The 20,684-nt window shown below is 35.3% G+C and overlaps 1 protein-coding gene across 1 annotated transcript in view; it reads left to right on the top strand.

The window, feature by feature from the left end:
* The window catches only part of marchf9 (membrane-associated ring finger (C3HC4) 9), a 28,259-nt gene extending 8,245 nt beyond the window's left edge, over positions 1 to 20,014 (top strand). Inside the window, exons 2-4 of the mRNA XM_059332805.1 lie at positions 9,282 to 9,437; positions 13,071 to 13,263; positions 18,729 to 20,014. Of these exons, the coding sequence (XP_059188788.1) occupies positions 9,282 to 9,437; positions 13,071 to 13,263; positions 18,729 to 19,060 (681 nt within the window). The 3' untranslated portion in view covers positions 19,061 to 20,014. The remainder of the gene's footprint in view (positions 1 to 9,281; positions 9,438 to 13,070; positions 13,264 to 18,728) is intronic.
* Positions 20,015 to 20,684: the final 670 nt, after the last annotated feature.

The raw sequence follows: 20,684 nt of genomic DNA, 5'->3' as shown, positions 1-20,684 counted from the left end.
GGTCAATCACGTGTAATTTTTAATCGATCTGTGTATTTTTTAATTGTAATTTTATCTCTGACTGTGTATCAGTATCACTGAACTGAAACACAGCCGAGCGTTCAGTTCTGTGGCTGTACGTCAATAAGCCAATGAGCTGAGAATTAAGTTGGATAAAGCTACAGTTTGCAAACTGAAAGTTGCAATAACAATTATAAAACACACAGAAATAGAGTATTAATTTGAGCAAAACTAGCTTACTGTGTCAACCCTTGCTAGCATGAATTACTGGGTTTAATTTTATCCAAAACTTATTTAAACACAAAACACATTTAAATATGAAGATTACTGTGAAAACTAACCTCATGCCTCTTCGGGGGTATAAAACATAAAACATTGAACTCCTTGACATTATCTTTAAAGTTTATTCTCACTTGAGTTTATGATCAACAGGATCAAGCCTCTTTTGGTCCTTTCAAAATAAAAGCATCTGTTATCAAAACAGGCTTTTGCATAGTACTGTATATATATTTTTTTATTTTGCCCATGTAAACATGTAGAGATTAATCGATTAAATGATCGTTAACGTTATTGCTAGGTTTAGGGCAAAAAAACCTGTCCTGTTTTTAAAAGACATAAATAAATGTACATAAATGCCGGAAGTGAAGTAGTTACGAGGACGACATGGGCCACAGAAGTTACTTAAAAAGTTGTTGACTTTTTTTTCCACACGGGACACAAACCCTGGTGAAGTTCTCCTGGTGAAAGTCTGCTGTTTGTTCGACCCATCCACCATTTAAACTCTCAAGCACGATGGTGGCGGCGGACAGTCTAAAACGTAAATGTGAGTCTTATTTTTCTGCCTATACAAACGCCCTGTATTGAGGTTTTTAAGTGAAGACCAGCCTGAGAAAAAAAAGGCAAAAAGTGAAACACTAAGGGGTTAAAACGGATAAACATGCAGCTGTTCAGCTCTTTACATTGACCTCATTCTGACTGCATGAAGCTGAAAACAACTTTTTTATTTTGCTGCAGAGATCCAAAGTTTTTTAACCTAAAAAGCAAATCTAATGTTGAGCAGATCAAAAACATCTCTCACACCTTCAGTTTGGTTTCCCGACACTAAATGTACATCCTGTGATGTGCAGCGGCTCGATCGATACTCGTTAAACTTCAAACGACGCGGCCTCTGAGTTTAGATCCTGAAAAAAACTTTTTCAGACGCTCTGAAGGATTGTGAATGTGACTTGATATTGATAATAAGACCCTCATGCAGAGAGAACCCTCTAAAATCTAGTGTGTGTGTGTGTGTGTGTGTGTGTGCGTGCGTGCGTGCGCGCACATTTTCTCCCTGTTTTATATTTGAACTTGATTTGATTCAGTTCAGTTTCATAGCTGTTTTATTTGCCTTACAGGATCTTCAATATGACAAGATACAACTTTTTATTATGAGATTATTTTTAACCCCTCAGTGTTTGGCCCCCGTTTATAGAGAGTTGGAGGTTGTGTGTAGGCCTGTCACGATAATTACTATATCAACTTATTGTTCGATATAAAAATGGACATGATAGTTTTTGTCTGGACTCAATACATTGACTTTTTGTGCTTTTTTGTGTTGTGTAAGTATTGCTATGCTAGTAATGCTACACTATATTTCCCAAGCAGTAATTCCAGCTGTTTATATGTTATTTTAATAATAAAACAATATTATACATAATGATTATCTCATTGCAATGTGTTGTTAACAGAGCCTGAAAGACTATTTTATTTGTTTTGGTTGTAGTTTATTTATTTATGTTTTATTTATCTAGAGTATTTTAATATTTCTTTTCCACATTTCAATTCCAATGTTTAACATTCTTGAGAAAGGATGTACTTATTATGCTCTAATGTCATTTTAAAACTAAAACAACATCGATGCAGCTGTACTATGGTTTATTGTGATAGTTTCTGGGAAAATATATCGTCCTAAAAAATGTGTTATCATGACAGGCCTAGTTGTGTGCAGTGGATTTTTAGGGGGGGATAGCTAGGGTTGTGAACGATAAACTGATGCGACCAGTACACTCTTAACAAGTGAGAGATACGGCTGTGTCGGTAGCAGCCTCCTCAATCGATACAAATCAGCCATGAATTCCTAGATTAATCGGTTGCAGAGTCATGGATCGAGTATCTCGAGACTTTGAATCAGTTGGCGGCTTCACACCATAGACTTATATAAATAATGGACGTAGTCACCGTGACTGCCCCGTGACTGTGATTGGTTTGTGGACTGCCCGTCGGAAGCCTCGAGTTCAGCGTTATACTCGTCGCCATCTTGTTTCCGATACGCGGAGCAGACCATAATTGGACTGTGGCGGAGTGAGAGGGATCTTATGAGACCAAATCTGTAAACGTCCTCTTTTCTATCTATATAACGTTATATATAACTTTATTGACACGTTGCCGTGGATTCGCATTGTTCTGCTTCTCTCCTGATGACGGCTCGTCTTGTCAGTGACCTGTCAATCAAAGGTAGCCCCGCCCCAAATAATATGATTCTTTATCTTCTATTTTCTTCTAAATGGGGCCATTATTAGAACTATTGACATCAAATTGTCTTGAAGATGATTTTTTACTAGCGATTGAGACCATAATGTTGTCCCTGAAAAAATTTTCTGAGGTAATAAATCAAGTCAGAAGTTTTCAAATTTTGCACTGAAATGAATAGGCAGATTTTTTTTGCAGCCAAACTTAGCGCCCCCTGCTGGAATTGTCGGTGGATTGCCGGCTTAAGGCACTTCCTGGTGGCCTCCATGCTCAGACACGGAGATTGCCGCCTGGTTGGCGGCTTCACACACTTACAGCTTGCACCAGCGTCTCAAAAACAACGCGAGAGCTGAAGCTGCCCATGAAACGTTCACGCGTAATTCCATGGATCTCTCTGGTCTCTCCCAAGTGTCTTATTTTCATCTCCGCTTCCCTCACTTGCACCATTGACTTGCGTCGCATGCGAAACTTTTTAACAGACATGAGAAGTCCTTTCCTCTGAAGCGTCACGTGAAGCGACATCCGTTTCTGATGATGGCGGCAGCAGATCACCGCTGGATCAGCTGTCAGTCACTTTAACAGCTGTAGACATGCTCTAATAATAATAATAATAATAATAATAATAATAATAATAAGTGTTTCTCTGTTTAATTAATACCTGTACATGAATTACAACCTGCACTCTGTATTTATATGTGAACTGTTTCCTGCGTAGGGACCCGGGAATGCCTTTATATTATATTATTTATTAGCCTATTATTTGCGTCTGTATATAGACGATCCTGGTGATAAATTCATTATTTATTTAATATCCCAGAACATGATTGTGTCCGCTGAACACCCGCCAATGTTTTATCAGGTTAGATGATAGGGGAAAATGTAAATGATGTCACTCAGATCAAACCTAAACTCAGGAATGATCAGCCTCACGTGGGGCCGAATGAAAATGACAAAAAAAGCTTCTAGAACGATTATTCTAAATGTAGAAATATGTTTGTGGTCTTTTTGTTGTTCAGACCCACAATAAAACAGATTTTTAACTCCATGGCAAATCAGAAGATAAATAAAATATAAAACTTGTGAGTGACACACTAAAAATACTAAAATATCTACAACAAATATTAACCGTACAATCAAATAAAATCGTATCGTTCTTACACTGTATCGAATCGAATTGGTTTGTAAAAAGAAGTATATCGTATGCAAATCGAATCGTTTATCACAGAGAGATGTGCAACCCTAGGGACAGCATGTCACAGTCTAGATCCTCAAACCTTATTTGGGAAGAATTGAGGAGACGCTTTGAAGGATTGTGAATGTAAATAACACGGCAAGTCATTTACAAATAAATTACTTGATATTGATAATTGGACCGTCATGCAGAGAAAAACCCTCTAAAATCTGGTGTCTCTTATTCTTCATTAGTGGAGCAGCTCCAGAAAACGCTGCTCTTGACTTTGTTATATTTTCCTCAGATGAGACAAAATCATCACTTTTCCTGCTTAAACAGCTTCTATTCAAGGTTTAAAATCATAATCGCAGCTTTGAAAGGTCTTTGTTTTTATTTTGTTCTAGTCAATCGTGACATTAACGTCCTCATGCAAAATGTTTCCTCACACACACACACACGCATCCCAACGACAGCTTGACATTTTGGAAATGTTTGCTTTCATATGGTTTTTATTTAGTTTCTCATATACTCCTGACCTTCTCGGCGTTATCTTTATAATGTCAGCAGGCAAGTTATTTTAAAGTTTATGAGTGGCATGTGGCTCATCTGCCAAACCCAATCTTTTATGCAGCAGGACACTCCAAGTCTTTTATTATAAGTGGGAAGGTCAAACGAGCCAGATGGGGGAGCGGCAGAGTGCAGACGGACAGGAAAAAAACTAAATCTATATGAAGCAATATTCGTCCGCTGGAGCATAAAGTCTGTTGATTAAACTGGTGGTTACTGTAAATGTTTCTGTTTGGAAGTGAAAGATTTTTATGAGCTAATTAGGTTTTAATAAAGTTGATTTCCACCATTTTTTCGACACTAAAAAATGATTTAATTTAACTTTTTTGTACTTGTTAATCATGTGCAGAGCCACTTTATTATATGATCAATTAAGCCTATATGTACTGCTTTATTATTACTACAACCAGAGCTCCAAAATAATTGAGACGTTGTCTCAAAGCTTGTGTCTTATTTTCAATTGAAAACTGTACAAAGATAATATATTATATGCTTTAAGGATACACTTTTGTTTTGTATCATTCTGAATTTGATACATTCTGCTTTTTAATCAGGTTTGCATATAGTGTTCATCAAAAGAAAAGCTATTTTTCCATTTTTCAGAGAAAATCCAGTCATTCTGTTTTATAGGCAAGAAAAACTTAAAAAATGTACGACATAATATGGTACCCAACAAAGAATATTCCAACAACTGTTACTTAGCAGTTTTCTGCAGTAATGTGTAACTGAGTGACAGTAATTTGATTACTTTTTACAGTACCTGTAGTGTAAGGCAGTTTATTTTGAAATTCAGTTATCAGAATGCAGGTAATAATCCCAGTATTTTGAGATTTTGAGGTCAATTTGTTCGCTGTTGGAAAGCAGACACCTGACATTCATTCACATTAAAAAGTGATATCTTTGTTAAATTCACAAAGAAATGAAATGCAAAATCAACAATTTGTGGTTTTACAACAGGACTTTAAACAGGGGAGTTTGCATCTAATAGTTTTGTTTGGAGGTAGTGTATTTTGTGTCCTGTTGTTGTTGGTTACTTTTTCAAATGGAAACTTTCGTAATTGATGAGCCACTCAACAACTGTCTGAAAGTTAAAATTTAGACCTTAATGCCTGTTTTTACAGTTTCTTTCCATGATTAATAGTGTATTTTTGGTGATCTGTGAAAGATCACAACATTTAGAGTGTTTTAACAGCGATCGTCACGTTGTTACAGCTTGTTTAAGCAGCGGACGTCACGTCACATTTAAAGTTTCTGTGGTTTGAAGAAATGTGAAATACAAACATTTATTCTGGTGACTGGGTTGAGTGAAGCATAAAGTGTGTTTCAGGCTAATTCTTGTCTCAGTTGTGGTCTGATAAACAGTAAATTCATTCAATTCTGTGCCCCAAAATTACATTTTTCCAACTATCTTAACATGAGGTAGAGGCTTACAGTTGTATACAGAAACCTACAATGCTGGTTGTTTTGGCTACGCTCCTGGTTTAACCTGAATTTTTAAGTTTCTTCTGAAGTGTTTTCATGGTTCTGTGCCTAAAAATTATATTTTTCAAGCTACCATTGTAACATGAGGTCAAGGCTTTCATCATAAAAAAGAAACAAGGCATTTTGTCACAGAAAACAGAGTACCACAGTTACGTTTATCTGTGAGCTTCAGAGATGCTGGCTGGCAGGGTTTGTTATCTGTGGAAAGAGGAGTTTTGATGACCAACCTTTACCAAAGTGTGAGTATTTAGGCTTTTTCTTTTCTTTACCTAACATTTAACCAGTGATTTTGGTTCCCAACTGTTTAACTTGCAATGGTTCAAACGTTCATATTCAATTTATTTTTGGTTAAAAACACATAGATATATATATTTTTTGGAGAGTTTGAACCTCCTTCTGAAGTGTTTCCATGGTGATAACCTTCAGTTAAAATGTTTCACTTTATCCCCTGTAGTGTCTCCTCTTAAATTACAAAGAGGGCAGATCTTTCCTGATTTCACCTAAATATTAAACTTCTTCTGAAGTGTTGTTATGGTTTTGTGCCCCAGAATGATATTTTTCAAGCTGCTCTGTTAACCCAGCTTTCAGTCTTTCATCACACACAAGAAACAAGATGTTTTGTCACAGAAAACAGACGTACAGTGAGGTTTATTTGTGAGCTCCAGAGGTGCTGAAATAGAGTCAGGCTAGCGGTTTCCCTCTGTTTCCAGTCTTTATGCTAAGCTAAGTTAACCAGTGTGTGTGTGTGTGTGTGTGTGTGTATGTGTGTGTAGGGGGGTCGATACAGCATAGTATTGCAGTATTTTTTGTGGCAATATTATATCGATTCATGGCTGGGATAAAATCGTATCGTGAGGCCGATACGCTGATTCACATCTCCATTAACCAGCAGCAGAATATCCTAAATATCCACTTTATTTGTTTATTTATTTTTACCTTAAAAAGTGCAAAATCTCTTTTTTTTATTTTATCAGTCCTGTGGTGAATTCTCAACCTTCCCGACAGTCAGAAGTTGTGTTTGATGTCAGTTTATTCTGAGTTTCTGTCTTCTCTCCTCTACCTGCCCGACCTTAAAGCCTCGCTGCTCCCTGCTGCCTCTTCACCACCAGATTCACCAACAATCCACATTTATATTCAACACTGTCGTTTTAAAAGCTTTTATTAAGTCGTGACGCACGCGTTTGGTTTTTAGTTTTTGTTTTTAATTAAGTGAGAACTTTGCTGACGTCTGAGGACAAACAAACCGAGCCCGTCTGACAAAATAGATGTTTGACTGTGAGCGGGTATGACAGCCCGATGTGGTCATCCTGAACGTAGAGAGGGCGCCAGCAGGCTTCAGGTGCCGCGGCGGCGCCGAGGAGACACCGACCTGCTGCTCACAGACCAGGAGATCATTAAAGGAGCTCCGGACGGGAGGAGGGCTGGGAGTTTAAATTCAGCTGAAAGGAGAATAATCTGACTTTCTTAGTATCTTTTATTTAATTTCAGACATTATTTGTGGGATTTATTACCTTAAAAAGAGATAAAATTGTCATCTAGTGCTGCAGAGATTTTTACTCAAGCCTTTAATGTAAAATTTGGTATTTTGACACATATTTTGCTTTTAATGTATATTGATAAAACTATTTAACGTGCTCTGGTCTTCATAAAGGAACTTTTTGCCAAAATGCACAAGTAAAAAAACCAATATGACCTTTTGGACAAACTGCCATAAATGTACACACCCTGGCAGGAAAGATTATCTCTTGTGAACTAAAAAGAAATCTTTGATTTATGGATGTTGGTCAGATGAAGCCATTTAGTTTCATTTTAATCCCATTTAACATTTAAGAAATGTTATGTGTGATTTCATTTAGTACCTAATTCAGCTACACAGCTTACAAATTCTGCAGGGGATGTAAACTATGAGATCTTTTTTAGTGATTTTATCTGCTGTAAAAATTAAATGTGTAATGCAAAACGTACCGATAAAACCAGTTCGACACCACAGATTTGTTCACAATTGTAGAGAAATTGGGAAAAAAAAGAGCACCAGGGTTGGACATTAGCACCACCCACCAGCCAAATGCTGGTTAAATATCTGGTAAAATCTCTTTCACCAGCCAAAAACTAAACAAACAAACAATGGTAATGTGTTGAATGGTAGAATTTGGACTCAGCAGCCACAGAGACAGCTGGACGAAAAGTTAATGACCGACCCTGATGATCACTGACTGTTTATAGTTTGTAGTGTATGATCGTGTCCTGCATTTTAACAGTTTAAACTCACAAACGTATAATGTTTATTATGCGGGATTATTCCATAAAGCATGTTTAGACTTGAGTGGCTCTCTTTTCCTGTCAATTTTCTGTGTTTGGGATGTTTGTGTGTCACCCTTTGTTACACTAAGCTTCCAAAATAGGGAACAAAGTGGCAAATACAACATGCAGACAGAGATCTTTCCAAAAGAAAGAATCTGTGGTTTGATTTCCTGCAAGTCCTCTCTAGTAACCCTGTAATTCATCCGCTCTATTTCAAGGGGAAACGCAAAGCTTATTTTCAGATTTACATTTGTAATTTGGGGTTTCTACGACATGTTTATATGCTTTATTGTTGTCAAACACGTTATTTTTCTCACACTGCTGCACCTCTGTTCACCTTCTGCCTGAGACGCCCTGCTGTAGCTCTTGTCTCTTTAGGCCCATGAAGCTCTTGGTGCTAATGACTGCAGCCAGAGAACAACTGTAAAGGACTAAAGCTGAACTTTCTTTTATGAAAAACCACCAATAAATACTTCAAAAACAAAAACTAATATTCTCCGCCAGGAATGTGATCTAAATTTAGGGAGAAATAACACTATTGGCAGTAAAGATTATAGTCAGGCGGCTTAGGTCCAAATTTGAGAAGAGTTTAAATTTTTGATCGGAGCCACTTCATCAAGATGGCGGATCGGAGATGGCAGCCATATAAAGTCTATGAGAACTAATATATCTTCCAAGCCAAGTATTTATGTAATTGCAAATATCTTTGTAGTTGTAAATGTAATAAATAATAAAAGTGAAGCTAATAAAGTTAAATTAAATGTATGCATGTTATTCATTTTTCAGAATGCATGCACGGTATCCAACCTATATTAATGTATGTCCAACCACTGAGGAACTGACATGACGTAAATACATGGCCAAAATAAACATATCTATTTGATCAAATAATCATCTAGTGATATTCTCAATAGCTTTAATGGATTCCTTAGCCCAGAAAATGTATATTTGACACCAAGATTGACCTTCTAAGTGGCTTGGAAGATGTATTGGTTCTCATAGACTTTATATGGCTGACATCTCCAATCCGCAATCCTGATGAAGTGGCTCCTACCAAAAATCAAAACTTATGGTGATGCAGAGCATGTGGAAAGAAATACAGGTTCCCCTGATATTAGCATGCAGCTACATGTAGCAGTGTATTTAATGTAAACACTTCAGCAGCGTGTCTGAACATCCAAAACGAATGACTTTATATATATATGACAGAAACTATCCTAAATAATATCTGTTTTCCTGTCCCGTCCTGCAGGGGGAGCTGCTGAGCCCGTGCCGCTGTGACGGCTCGGTGCGCTGCACCCACCAGCCCTGCCTCATCCGCTGGATCAGCGAGAGAGGATCCTGGAGCTGCGAGCTCTGCTACTTCAAGTACCAGGTCCTCGCCATCAGCACCAAGAACCCTCTGCAGGTAACACACACACACACACACACACACACACACACTCTCTCTATCCTCCCTCCCTTCAACCTCTATCTACTCTATTCTACTCTGTTGATCTGTCCTGTATAACGACATCTATTGCACGTCTGTCCGTCCTGGGAGATGGATCCCTCCTCTGTCTCTCCCTGAGGCTTCTTCTTCTTTTTCCCCTGTTAAAAGGGTTTTTTGAGGAGTTTTTCCCTGGTCACTGTGAGGGTCTAAGGACAGAGGGTGTCGTACCATGTACAGTCTGTAAAGCCCTTTGAGGCAAATCTGTGATTTGTGATTTTTGGCTATATAAATAAAATTGACTTGACTTGACTTGACTTGACTCACACATATACACACACCTACTCCTATGTGCAGATTTTAACACATATAGTAGTCACGTGTCACAATGAGGTTAACAGCAGGTTGCAGAGATTCAAACGTTCATATTTAACATATTTTCGGTTAAATAAGTACAATGCCAACATTTATTCTGGTGACTGGTTAGTTCTGGCTACAAGTTTTAAAATAAACCTCACACTCATCAAAGATCCTTTTTTTAAATTATATAATCTGGTTCTACTTGAGTTTTAACTTCTTTCTGAAGCGTTTCCATGGTGATAACCTTGAGTTAAAATATTTACTTCATTCACCTGTAGTGTCTCCTCTTAAATTACAAAGAGGGCAGATCAATGTGTCAACAAGTCTCCTTATTAGTTTCTTTATAAAACACGTCCAACACTCTTTTTAAGGGTATTTCAGGTGATTTGATAATCATTTGTAAACAGGACAGAGATATTATGTGAATTCATAAACATGCAAGTAAACATAAACGCTGTCACGCTCTGTGAGGCGTTTCAGATTCATGAATTCACGAAGCTGGCAGATCTTTATCGTCTGACAGACATTTCCTCTCGACACATAGAACATATAAAGCCAACACTCTCTGCTAGAACAAATCTGAGGCGCCGCACTGTGAGGACGGTTTGCCATATTGTGCTGACACATTCTGCCTCTGCGTCACCGTCCGTCTGCCCTCCTGCAACAGGCGGCCAATCACTGGAACCTATTGAGAAGATGCCATATATATGTGTGTGTGTGTGTGTGTGTGTGTGTGTGTGTGTGTCATGGACTCATATGTGATGATTTCTCTCTCATCTCTGGTGAAATGAAACTGTATATCTACTCGAGTACTGTATTCTAATTTGAAGTCTGTTTATTTGGGGTATTTTTTGGTGAATTACCAAGAAAATCCACCTAAAATTCTATTCTAAAATGTTACTTTTACAACTTGTTATGGATCTCTGCTTTATTTCTATAAAGAAAAATATGCTGCCATGTAAATTATTTGACAAACTTTGGACTTTTAAACACATTAAGAACCCCCAGACCTCATTCTTTTGAGGTTCTTCTGTCATTAAACCAATTAACCTTGATTTAATGAGCGTTATGAGTTTAAATAGTCCCCAAAAATGTACAGTTTATCGTAGAAAGAAACTGTAGGCAGGCTTTATTGTGGGAATTTGAACTTTCCAACAGTCCTTGAACGGGTCATAGTTTACAAAAGTTTCTGCTAGAAAAAGTTACCAAAACGAAGCTTAAAATGTTGATATTTGTGTCAGAATCTCTTTTTTCTACATGTGTCATGTAAAACGTCACCAAAAATAAACTTTTTGCACTAACCAGATCCTGTTAAAAACATTAAATTCTGCTCCTCAGAGACACTGTGAAGACATGATTGATTCTGCTGAGACCAACGGTCACGTGACAAATATTCACTGAAAATCTGTTTACACAGAGCAGAGAGGAGAGGACAGGAGAGGCTGTTTACACAGAGCAGAGAGGAGAGGACAGGAGAGGCTGTTTACACACGTGACAATACTTCAATATGTACAATATGTGGACTTTTTGGGTATTTTTTGTAAGTTTGGTATAAATGTTAAATTTTTTTCGTTATTTTATGTCTGTTTTGGGTAATTTTACATCTTTTTTTGATGATGTTGTGTCTTTTCCGGTTATTTTAGGTTTTTTTTGGTCTTTTTTTGGTCTTTTTGCATTTTTTGTGGTCTTTTTGTGTCTCTTTTGGCCATTTAACGTCTTTTACGTCCTTTTTTTGTTATTTTTTACAACATTACTGACACGTGGGGGCACTTGGTAGTTTATGTATAAATTCCATTTTATTTTTATATAAATATATATATATATATAATCAGAGAAATTAAACTTTTTAAAAATTATTTATGTCATTCTAACTGTGTTTTTATGCACAAAGACATGTTTGAGTTGTTCCCACTTCTAGTCATGATTGTGCTGACTCCATAGAGCTGCATGACTTATAGATTTATATAGATTTTATATATTGCAGTGAAATACAAGGACACAGAGGAGAATGTAAAAAAATAACAAAAAAAACACCCTGAAACAGCTCGTGTTACTGTAGTCAAACTTTTTACTTACATTGTTGTTTTGAAGTAAAAATTGTGGAGTAACTCTAACCCTAATTTCCAAAAACAAAAGAAATGATAGAATCTAAATATGAATCCACATATCTGTGAGTAGGAGGAAAATAAAGTGATCTTTCGTACATTCATTGTCTCAGTTTGTGACGAGTCAGCGACCAGCTGCTCTGACACACCAGCTGAGTCAGCGATAACACCTCAAATACCATTTATCAACATTTATTAACATCAGAGAAACACACGAGGAGTAATGGATGAATGTTTTAAATAGTAAAGAGCAGAAGTGGAACAAGTATTTAAAGTACTAATACCACATTCAAAATGTATTTTAATTACTTCATTAATAATTGATATTATGTATATTATTGCCTCATTATTTATTAGTTGTGTTTAATAAATATTTATCTGCAAAGTTTCTGATGCTGTTAAATTCATGCAGTGGACTTAAAAGTACAATTAAAATGTAGTAAAACAGAAGAACAAATACTTTAAATGTGTACTTGTATTTAAGTAAATTTATTGCATTTGAAATAAGAATTAGGAATTAATTAATTAATTAACTAGTGTGGTGTTTATTATCATGTCATGTATACAATTATTTTTTTTGCATTTTAAGACATTTTATAACATGAATTTTCTTATGTTTCTTAAGTTACACAGAACAAAAAAGAAAACAGTAAAAAAAAAATCATCATAGAAACGGGAAAATCATAACATTAAATAAATAAAATCACTTGACATATTAATATTGTATTTGTTTTGAACTTTTTCATATTAAAATTGTTAAATAATAGATTTATTTTTTTACAACTTGAACTGTTATATAACAATATCTTGGATGACAAACACTAAAAGTATGTATTTTTAAGTGTAACTTTACTTTATTTTGTGCTCATGACAGCTTTATATTTTGGTAAATTGATAAAAATTAAATGTCAGATTTGTAGCTGAGCTTGTGCTAGAAAAATGGATTCATGCATGTATAATAAGTTTAAAAGGTGCTAAATGAGAGAAATTAATGCAAAGAAAGCAATAATTAGCCATGATTTGGCCGGATATTTCACTGCAGGACTGTTTCTTTTTTGTCTTCATTGTTGTTTAGGTATTTTAACTTGATTTAAGAGTATAAACTATGCCTCCACCACTAACTCAGAGTGTTCCTCCTCTTCCTCAGTGGCAGGCCATCTCTCTGACGGTGATCGAGAAGGTGCAGATCGCCGCCATCATCCTGGGCTCCCTGTTCCTCATCGCCAGCATCTCCTGGCTCATCTGGTCCTCCCTCAGCCCCTCGGCCAAGTGGCAGCGCCAGGACCTGCTCTTCCAGATCTGCTACGGCATGTACGGCTTCATGGACATCGTCTGCATAGGTAAACAGACTCAAAGTCTCACTGCAGGATCACATATCTTCAGGGCTTTCTGTGGCAAATCAGGTCGTGGTTTGTGTTTACATTTTTAGATTTAATATATATATTTTATAGGATCCTTTGATGAAACCACAGATGCCTTGATATTAGCGCTGACTGTATGATAGTCCAGTAGTCATCAATTATTGAAACAATTAGTTGTCTAATCGCATAATCAATTGCACAATTACTTATTGGCTCTTATTCATCTCTCAAGCTTTACATTTAGTTGGAGGTTCTTTTAGGCTTATGCAAACCAACAATATAGACAACATATATGATATACACATATTATTCAAAAATGAATGCCATAAAAAGTCAATTATTTTTGTTACAAATTTTAATTATTATAAATAATTTTGTAATTGTGCTGTAAGGTGCTATTCCAATTATTATTATTATTATTATTATTATTATTATTATTTTGCTGTGGACAGGGGCAGCAGGAAAAAAATACATATATAAGTTATTTTCCAGAAATGCACTCTATTTTTCTTCTTCTTCTTCTTCTTCTTCTTCTTCTTCTTCTTCTTCTTCTTCTTCTTCTTCTTCTTCTTCTTCTTCTTCTTATTATGATTATTATTACAGTGTTTGTCTAGTTTTTTTTACATTAGGTGCAAATGCCTTGAAAAAAAGTTAAATTACCTTTATTACATATATTAACCAAAAAATGGAAGTTAAAATCTGTAAATGAAAAAAAAAACTATAATCTAATTAAATAATTTACATTTGTTATGGTATTTGCACAAGAAAAACCCAGAAAAAAACTACAATTCATAAAAAAAAATAAAGAAAGAAAAGTATGTTTTCTGCCACCCCGGTCCTCAGCCATAATAAAAATAATAATCATAATCATAATAATGGTCAACTTTTTACTTTATATGTTATTAAACTGCTGCTGATTGAATTACTACTAATACAAAATATTTTTTTTAAACCCAGCATCAAGTATTTAGAATTAAAGGACAGATGAAGTGCAAATATAAAAAAATAAAATATATATCAGGTGTCCATTTTTTCTGCATACCAAGGACAGGCAGAGTAGCAGCAATAAAGGCAACAAACTATAAAAGAACAAATTTTTTGCTTTGATCAATTCATTTAATTCTTTTCAGATGCTCCCGTGATATGCATGGCCCACTTTATAAATCTTGCAGCCAATCCTCTTCTTTGAAGGGTTTAGGGTGAAATACTTGTGAAGTTTTGGGATGCGGTGCTTCCCAGTCCCTGTTTGGCAAGCACATGAAAAACATGTGCAATGATGTAACCGACTAATTATCTGCAATTTAATTCGTCTGCAACTAATTTTGTCACTGACTCGTTGACATGAGGCGTATATGACGCCCTTTCCCAGCTCTCAGTCAGAGGAGGTGCTGTTGAAGTCAGGTGACTTCAGTGTAAAAAGGGTCACAGAGGAGATCGGGGGAGATTAGTTGGACTTTCCCCAAAAAGATTAACCAGATGTTTAAAACTGACGAATTTGTCAAAAAGTGACACCAAAAGGTTGGGACAGAACTTCAATATGTGACGAGTGACAGGGAGTAAGAACGAGTTTTAGCTGGTCAGAACAGTGGAGAATCAACAAAGCTGTTGTCAGGCTGTCCTCATGAACAGTTTGTATGATTTCCTATGAAAAGTAAGCACTAGAATTATGCGGTATAACATGAAATTATGAGCAACTTAATACTGAGAACCACATAGTTCGGCTGTCAGGTGGGGGGATAAAAATTACTAGAAGTCCAGGAGTGGAGTTTTTGTCCAAACCTCTGTAAAATGTTTACGTTGTAGGCAACAAAACCACTTGTTAGTGTTTAAAACTGCCATCCTGAGGCAGTTTACAACATATGTCAAAAATGTGTTTGCATGTCATGTTGAAACCAGCGTCGTCACATGTGGTTTTAACCAATTTAAGGCATTAACGTCATAAAAAACTCTGATTGTGACGGAGGATTCAAGTGTCATCACGTCACCTTTCATAGAATATTGTAGAAACCTTTTTCAGGTAATTGTTTAAACCCCTTCATGAAAAAGAAAGTCGCTGGGGTTTGCAGAAATGTACAATACCAACATTTTTTCTGGCAACAGGATTGGTATTAGTCATCATGGCAAGTACATTTTAACGTGAAGACAACATGGAAGAAATTTGTAACTATACACATAAAGTTCCCATATATACAGTAGATTTTAATGGTTCTGAATGAGTCCACGTTTCTTTTTTGGCACCTTAAAAAGGCGACAAATTGCAGCCTTCGCTTGCCATACTTCCCATATATCCATGGATGGATTAGGCCCAAGTGTCAGGACTACAAAAAGACAACAAAAAGACCAAAACAACTATAGGAAAATACAAAACAGCTGCAAAGAGACACAATCAGAATCACTGTAAAAAAGGGGCAAAACAACCAGGTGCTTGCTGCTTGCAACCTATGAGGCTGAGAGCAGCCTTTAAAGGGAGAGTCTGGATTTTTATTTGTTTTAGCATAATAACTTATTACAAACAACAAAAGATGATGCAGTTATAATATACATACAATTACCAAATACTAATACTAATAATAAGCATAAATAAAAAGTTGCCTATTATCATTTTATGGTTAATAATTGTGATAAAAGAAATTTACCTTTTTTATTGCATTTGCACTTAATGTAAAAAAACAGCTGAGAGTCAGAATGACGACAAAAACCCCCACAAAATAACAACAAAAAGAGCTAAAAAAAACCCCAATGAAACAGAATTTTTAATGTCAGAGCTACTGAAATAAGGAATAAATTCAATTAAATACTGTATTTTAGCAGGAAGTCTGGGAACATTCATACTTAAACCACATATTTTGCACTTTTTTCAGTTTTCAAGAGCCAGTAATGTAAAATTCTAGCATCTGTTTTTATCTTTCAGTGATTTAAATCCGTTGTGTAAAGTTTTATTTGAGCCTCTACCAGGTCTGATGTCTCCCAGAGTCCTACGTCTGGAGATATTGAACTCTAAAAATGGCCTCTTGGCTAAGATGTTTTTTTTAGTAGGCAGAAATTGGCAGCATTCCCAGGGGCGGAAAAAAAAACTATGCAGGTCTGAAAATCCAGCCAAAATATTTTACATAACTTATTTTTGTAGTCTGAAGTGGAATATAGAAAAGCTCTGAGATCAGAAAGCTGAAATGTAAACAAAGAGCTGTGTGTGATTGTGAGCCAGCGGCAGTTATAGACACACATGAGAAGAAGGTTACAGAGCAGCAGCGATGCATTATGCAACAAGAGGCTCCGCAGCAACACACAGATATATTAATAAACATTGGTTGCATTATGCAAGGACAAACTAAAAAACATGTATTCAGTCCACATTCTGCTGCTTGTTAAGGTCAGACAAAATTACACAGAAACCAAACTAAATAAGCAGATGGTGCAAAGGTAGGAGGATGACAACTACACTGAAAAAAATAAATAATAAAATGCACATTCTGATAATGTCGCAGAGACAAAGAGGTTTGTGTTTTCTAGAGAACCTGGTGACTGTTCTGTGTTAGACAGTGAGGGAACAGATGGCGTCAGATATCTGCACTCTGATTATTGCCAACTGTCTATTCTCATCCAGGCAGCATGGAAACTTTCTACCTATGAAGCTGAGAGCGTTTAGAGGGAGCGTCTGGCTTTTTATTTATTTTAACATAATAAATAATTCCAAAAATGTATTAAACAGCTCCTCAATAGTTCTTATATATATATATATATATATATATATATATATATATATATATATATATGTGTATATATATATATATATATATATATATATATATATATGTATATGTATATATATATATATATATGTATATGTATATACATATATATATATATATATATACGTATGTATGTATGTATGTATATATATATATATATAAATATATATATATGTATATATATATATATATATAGACTTATATAAACCTAATAATCATATGTATGTACCTACAAACATAGTTCTGTATTTTTGTTATTTGAATTTTTATTTTGATACAGTTGTAATATGCATACAGTTACCAAAAAAATAATGATAAATGATAATATAATAATTTTGACAGTGGTGGCAAAAAACATATTTTTCTTTTTTATTATTATTTTTTAAATTAACTATTATTTTACTGGGTTTTTCTTGTGCGAATACCATAAAAAATGTTTTACTTTTATTAGATTATAGATTTTTTTATTTTTTTATATACAGATTTCAACTTCCATGTTATGGTTAATAATTGTAATAAAAGTCATTTACATTTCATGGCGTTTGCATTTAATCTAAAAAAAAAAAGAAAAACACTATAATAATAATAATAATAATAATAATAATAATAATAATAATAATACAATACATTTCTGGAAAATAACTTATATACGTATATTTCTTCCTGCTGCCCCTGTCAGCTGCCATAATAATAATAATATTAATATTAATAATGATAACAATAATAATAGTAATAGTAATCATAGTAATAGTAATAATAATAATAATAATAATATACATTTGAATAGCACCTTATAGCACTGTTACAAAATGATTTATAATAAATAATATTTGTAACAAAATAATTTACTTTTTTTATAGCATTTGCAGTTAATGTAGAAAAACAAGAAAAACCCTGGAAAATAATACAGTAAAATTCTGGAAAATATATTTTTTTTCTTCTGTACCTGTCCACCGCAATAATAAAATGAAATAAAATAAGACAGTAAATTTCTGGAAAATATTTATTTCAGTAGCACCTCATTGAACTGGAATTTGCACTTAATGTAAAAAAAACAAGTAAAACACTGTAGTAATAATAATAATAATAATAATAATAATAATAATTGAATAGCACCTTAGAGCAACATTACAGTACTGTAATAAGAAAACAGAGTCTAATTAATTAATTGTTTTTTTTCTGCTGCCCCTGTTCACAGCCATAATAATAATAAAAATGAAAATAATATTTATTTGAATAGCCCCTTATAGCAGCATTACATAATTATTTATAATAATTAATATTTGTAATAAATGCCTTTCATGCCATTTGCACTTCATGTAGGAAAAACAGAAAAACCCTGTAAAATAATACATTAAAATTCTGGAAAATAACATATAGTTATTTTTACGGCTGCCCCTGTCCACTGCCATAACAATAATGTAATAATAATAATAATAATGATTTTTTTAACAGCACCTTTAAGCACCATTACAAAATTATTTATGATAATAAATATCTGTAATAAAAATAATTTACTTTTTTTATGGCATTTGCACTTAATGTAGAAAAAAAACAAAACATGTAGAATAAAACAGTACATTTCTGTCAAATATTTTTTACAGTGTAGTAATACTCTGTACCTCATTGAACCCCACTTGAATAAATGCAAACTCTCCCTTGAATGTGTCCTTCACTCCCTCTCCTTTCTGCCAGGCCTCATCATCCACGAGGGATCATCAGTGTATCGAATCTTCAAACGCTGGCAGGCTGTCAATCAGCAGTGGAAAGTACTGAACTATGAGAAATCAAAGGACTTGGGCGACCCGCTGAGTTCAAGCAGCAAGACGGGGGCGCGCGGCTCTCGCGGAAACCCTCACGGCCTGGCGAGCAGCAGCGGCGGGCGACAGAGCCGCAGGTTAAGAACTATCCTGAACCACCACTGTGGATACACCATCTTACACATCCTGAGCCAGCTGCGGCCCAACGACCCCCGGATCAGCGCCGCCGCCAACCGGGAGGTGGTCATGAGGGTCACCACCGTATGAGTCGGAGCGGCGGGATGGGATGGGCCTCGTCTCTGTGTCCCCCGTGAGAGGACGGACTCGAACTCGTGGACCTAATATTAACGACTAGAGACTCTCCGGAGGGTTTCTCCTCTTGTTTCGTACAACAAAAGGAAGCCAGATGCTCCTTTTTCAATAATTAAATAACTGATGAAAAGAAGGATGCATTAAAAAGACATAAAGTAAAAATGTGTGGAGGAAAAAAAAGTGTAAACAGGCTTTATAACCTAATCCAAGACGACAAGACGTTTTTTCCAGTTCAATATCAGGATGCACAGAGACATTTTTTCTTTGATTTGATCCTCTCGGTTTGATTTGTATCTCTTTTCTTTTTTCTTTTTTCTGTTTGTTTTCTACTCACTTTTGATTTTGTATACGGATGTATGATTTTAGAGGAAATCATGTAACTTCATACATGCCAAGCATTTCCAGACAAACTATGTATAATGATCTTAAAAAAATTTCTACAAACATAACTGATGCTGGTAAAATAGACCGAAAAACTGAAACAACAACACGAGGGTGAAACAATAAGTCATTACAAGCTAAAAAAAAAAAAAAGAGGAAAAGAAGAGGAGGAGGAGAAAAAAAGAGGAAAAAAAGAAATCAGTGAGATTTCAGTGACACTTAACCTTTCTGCAATAAAGATACGTATGTACATTTCACAGGGAATTTTGCATGGGTATATAATTTTATTCTTCATCACATAACATAAGCACATGACAAATTTGCTCTATTTCGAATGGTGCTTGCCAAAATAAACACTTTAGAAACATCTGATTTCGTTGCACCAACTTTTTGTCGACATGACAAATGGCAGTGTGTTACAGCTATTTCAGCTAAAATACAGATTGTTGCTGCTGTGTGCTGATTCAGATTTGATAATAAGTAAACTATTGGATTAAAAACGGGGATCAGACGATCTCTTAATACTCAGTCTCACTCAGTCTCTTCTTTACTGCAACATTAATCAACCTTCTCACAGTTAATTCCTTCAGTGTTCATCGTTTGGGAGGTTGTTTTTTTGCTGTTTTCTTTCTTTCAGAGGCTCAAGATCTGAGGACTCCACTGGTATCATGTCTGGAAGAGGATTTTTTCAGCCTTTCTCCTTGAGAATCTGTCCTGGTTTAAGATATCTGAATGAAAATGGGCTCTATGTCCAGCCACAAGTCTCATCTTTACATACATTCCCCCCCCCCCCCCCCAATATTCATGACACTTGGAAAAGTGCTTAGATGTAAATTCCATTTTTTCCAATTTAAAAAAAATGTCATCAGAGAAATTCAACTTTTTTTCTGATTTCTGTCATTCTGTTTGAGTTGTTCCCACTTCTAGCCATGATTGTGCTGATTCCATAGAGCTGCAGGACTGATAGATTTATAGAGATTTTATATATTGCAGTGAAATACAAGGACTCGGTGAGGAAAATGTAAAAAGAGCAACAAAAAAAACACACACCCTGAAACAGCTTGTTGGGGTTCAGAGGGTTAAATACTTTCTTCTGAGGGGTGTCAATAACGAAGCATCATTAATATTAGTAAGACGTGTTATTTTCCTGTTAGCCAGAACGTGAAGGTAGATCCATGTCAGGTCAGAGTTAGAGGAG

Source organism: Centropristis striata, chromosome 5, assembly GCF_030273125.1.
Source record: "Centropristis striata isolate RG_2023a ecotype Rhode Island chromosome 5, C.striata_1.0, whole genome shotgun sequence".
Lineage (NCBI taxonomy): Eukaryota > Metazoa > Chordata > Actinopteri > Perciformes > Serranidae > Centropristis > Centropristis striata.
This window is presented reverse-complemented; position numbering and strand designations above follow the sequence as displayed.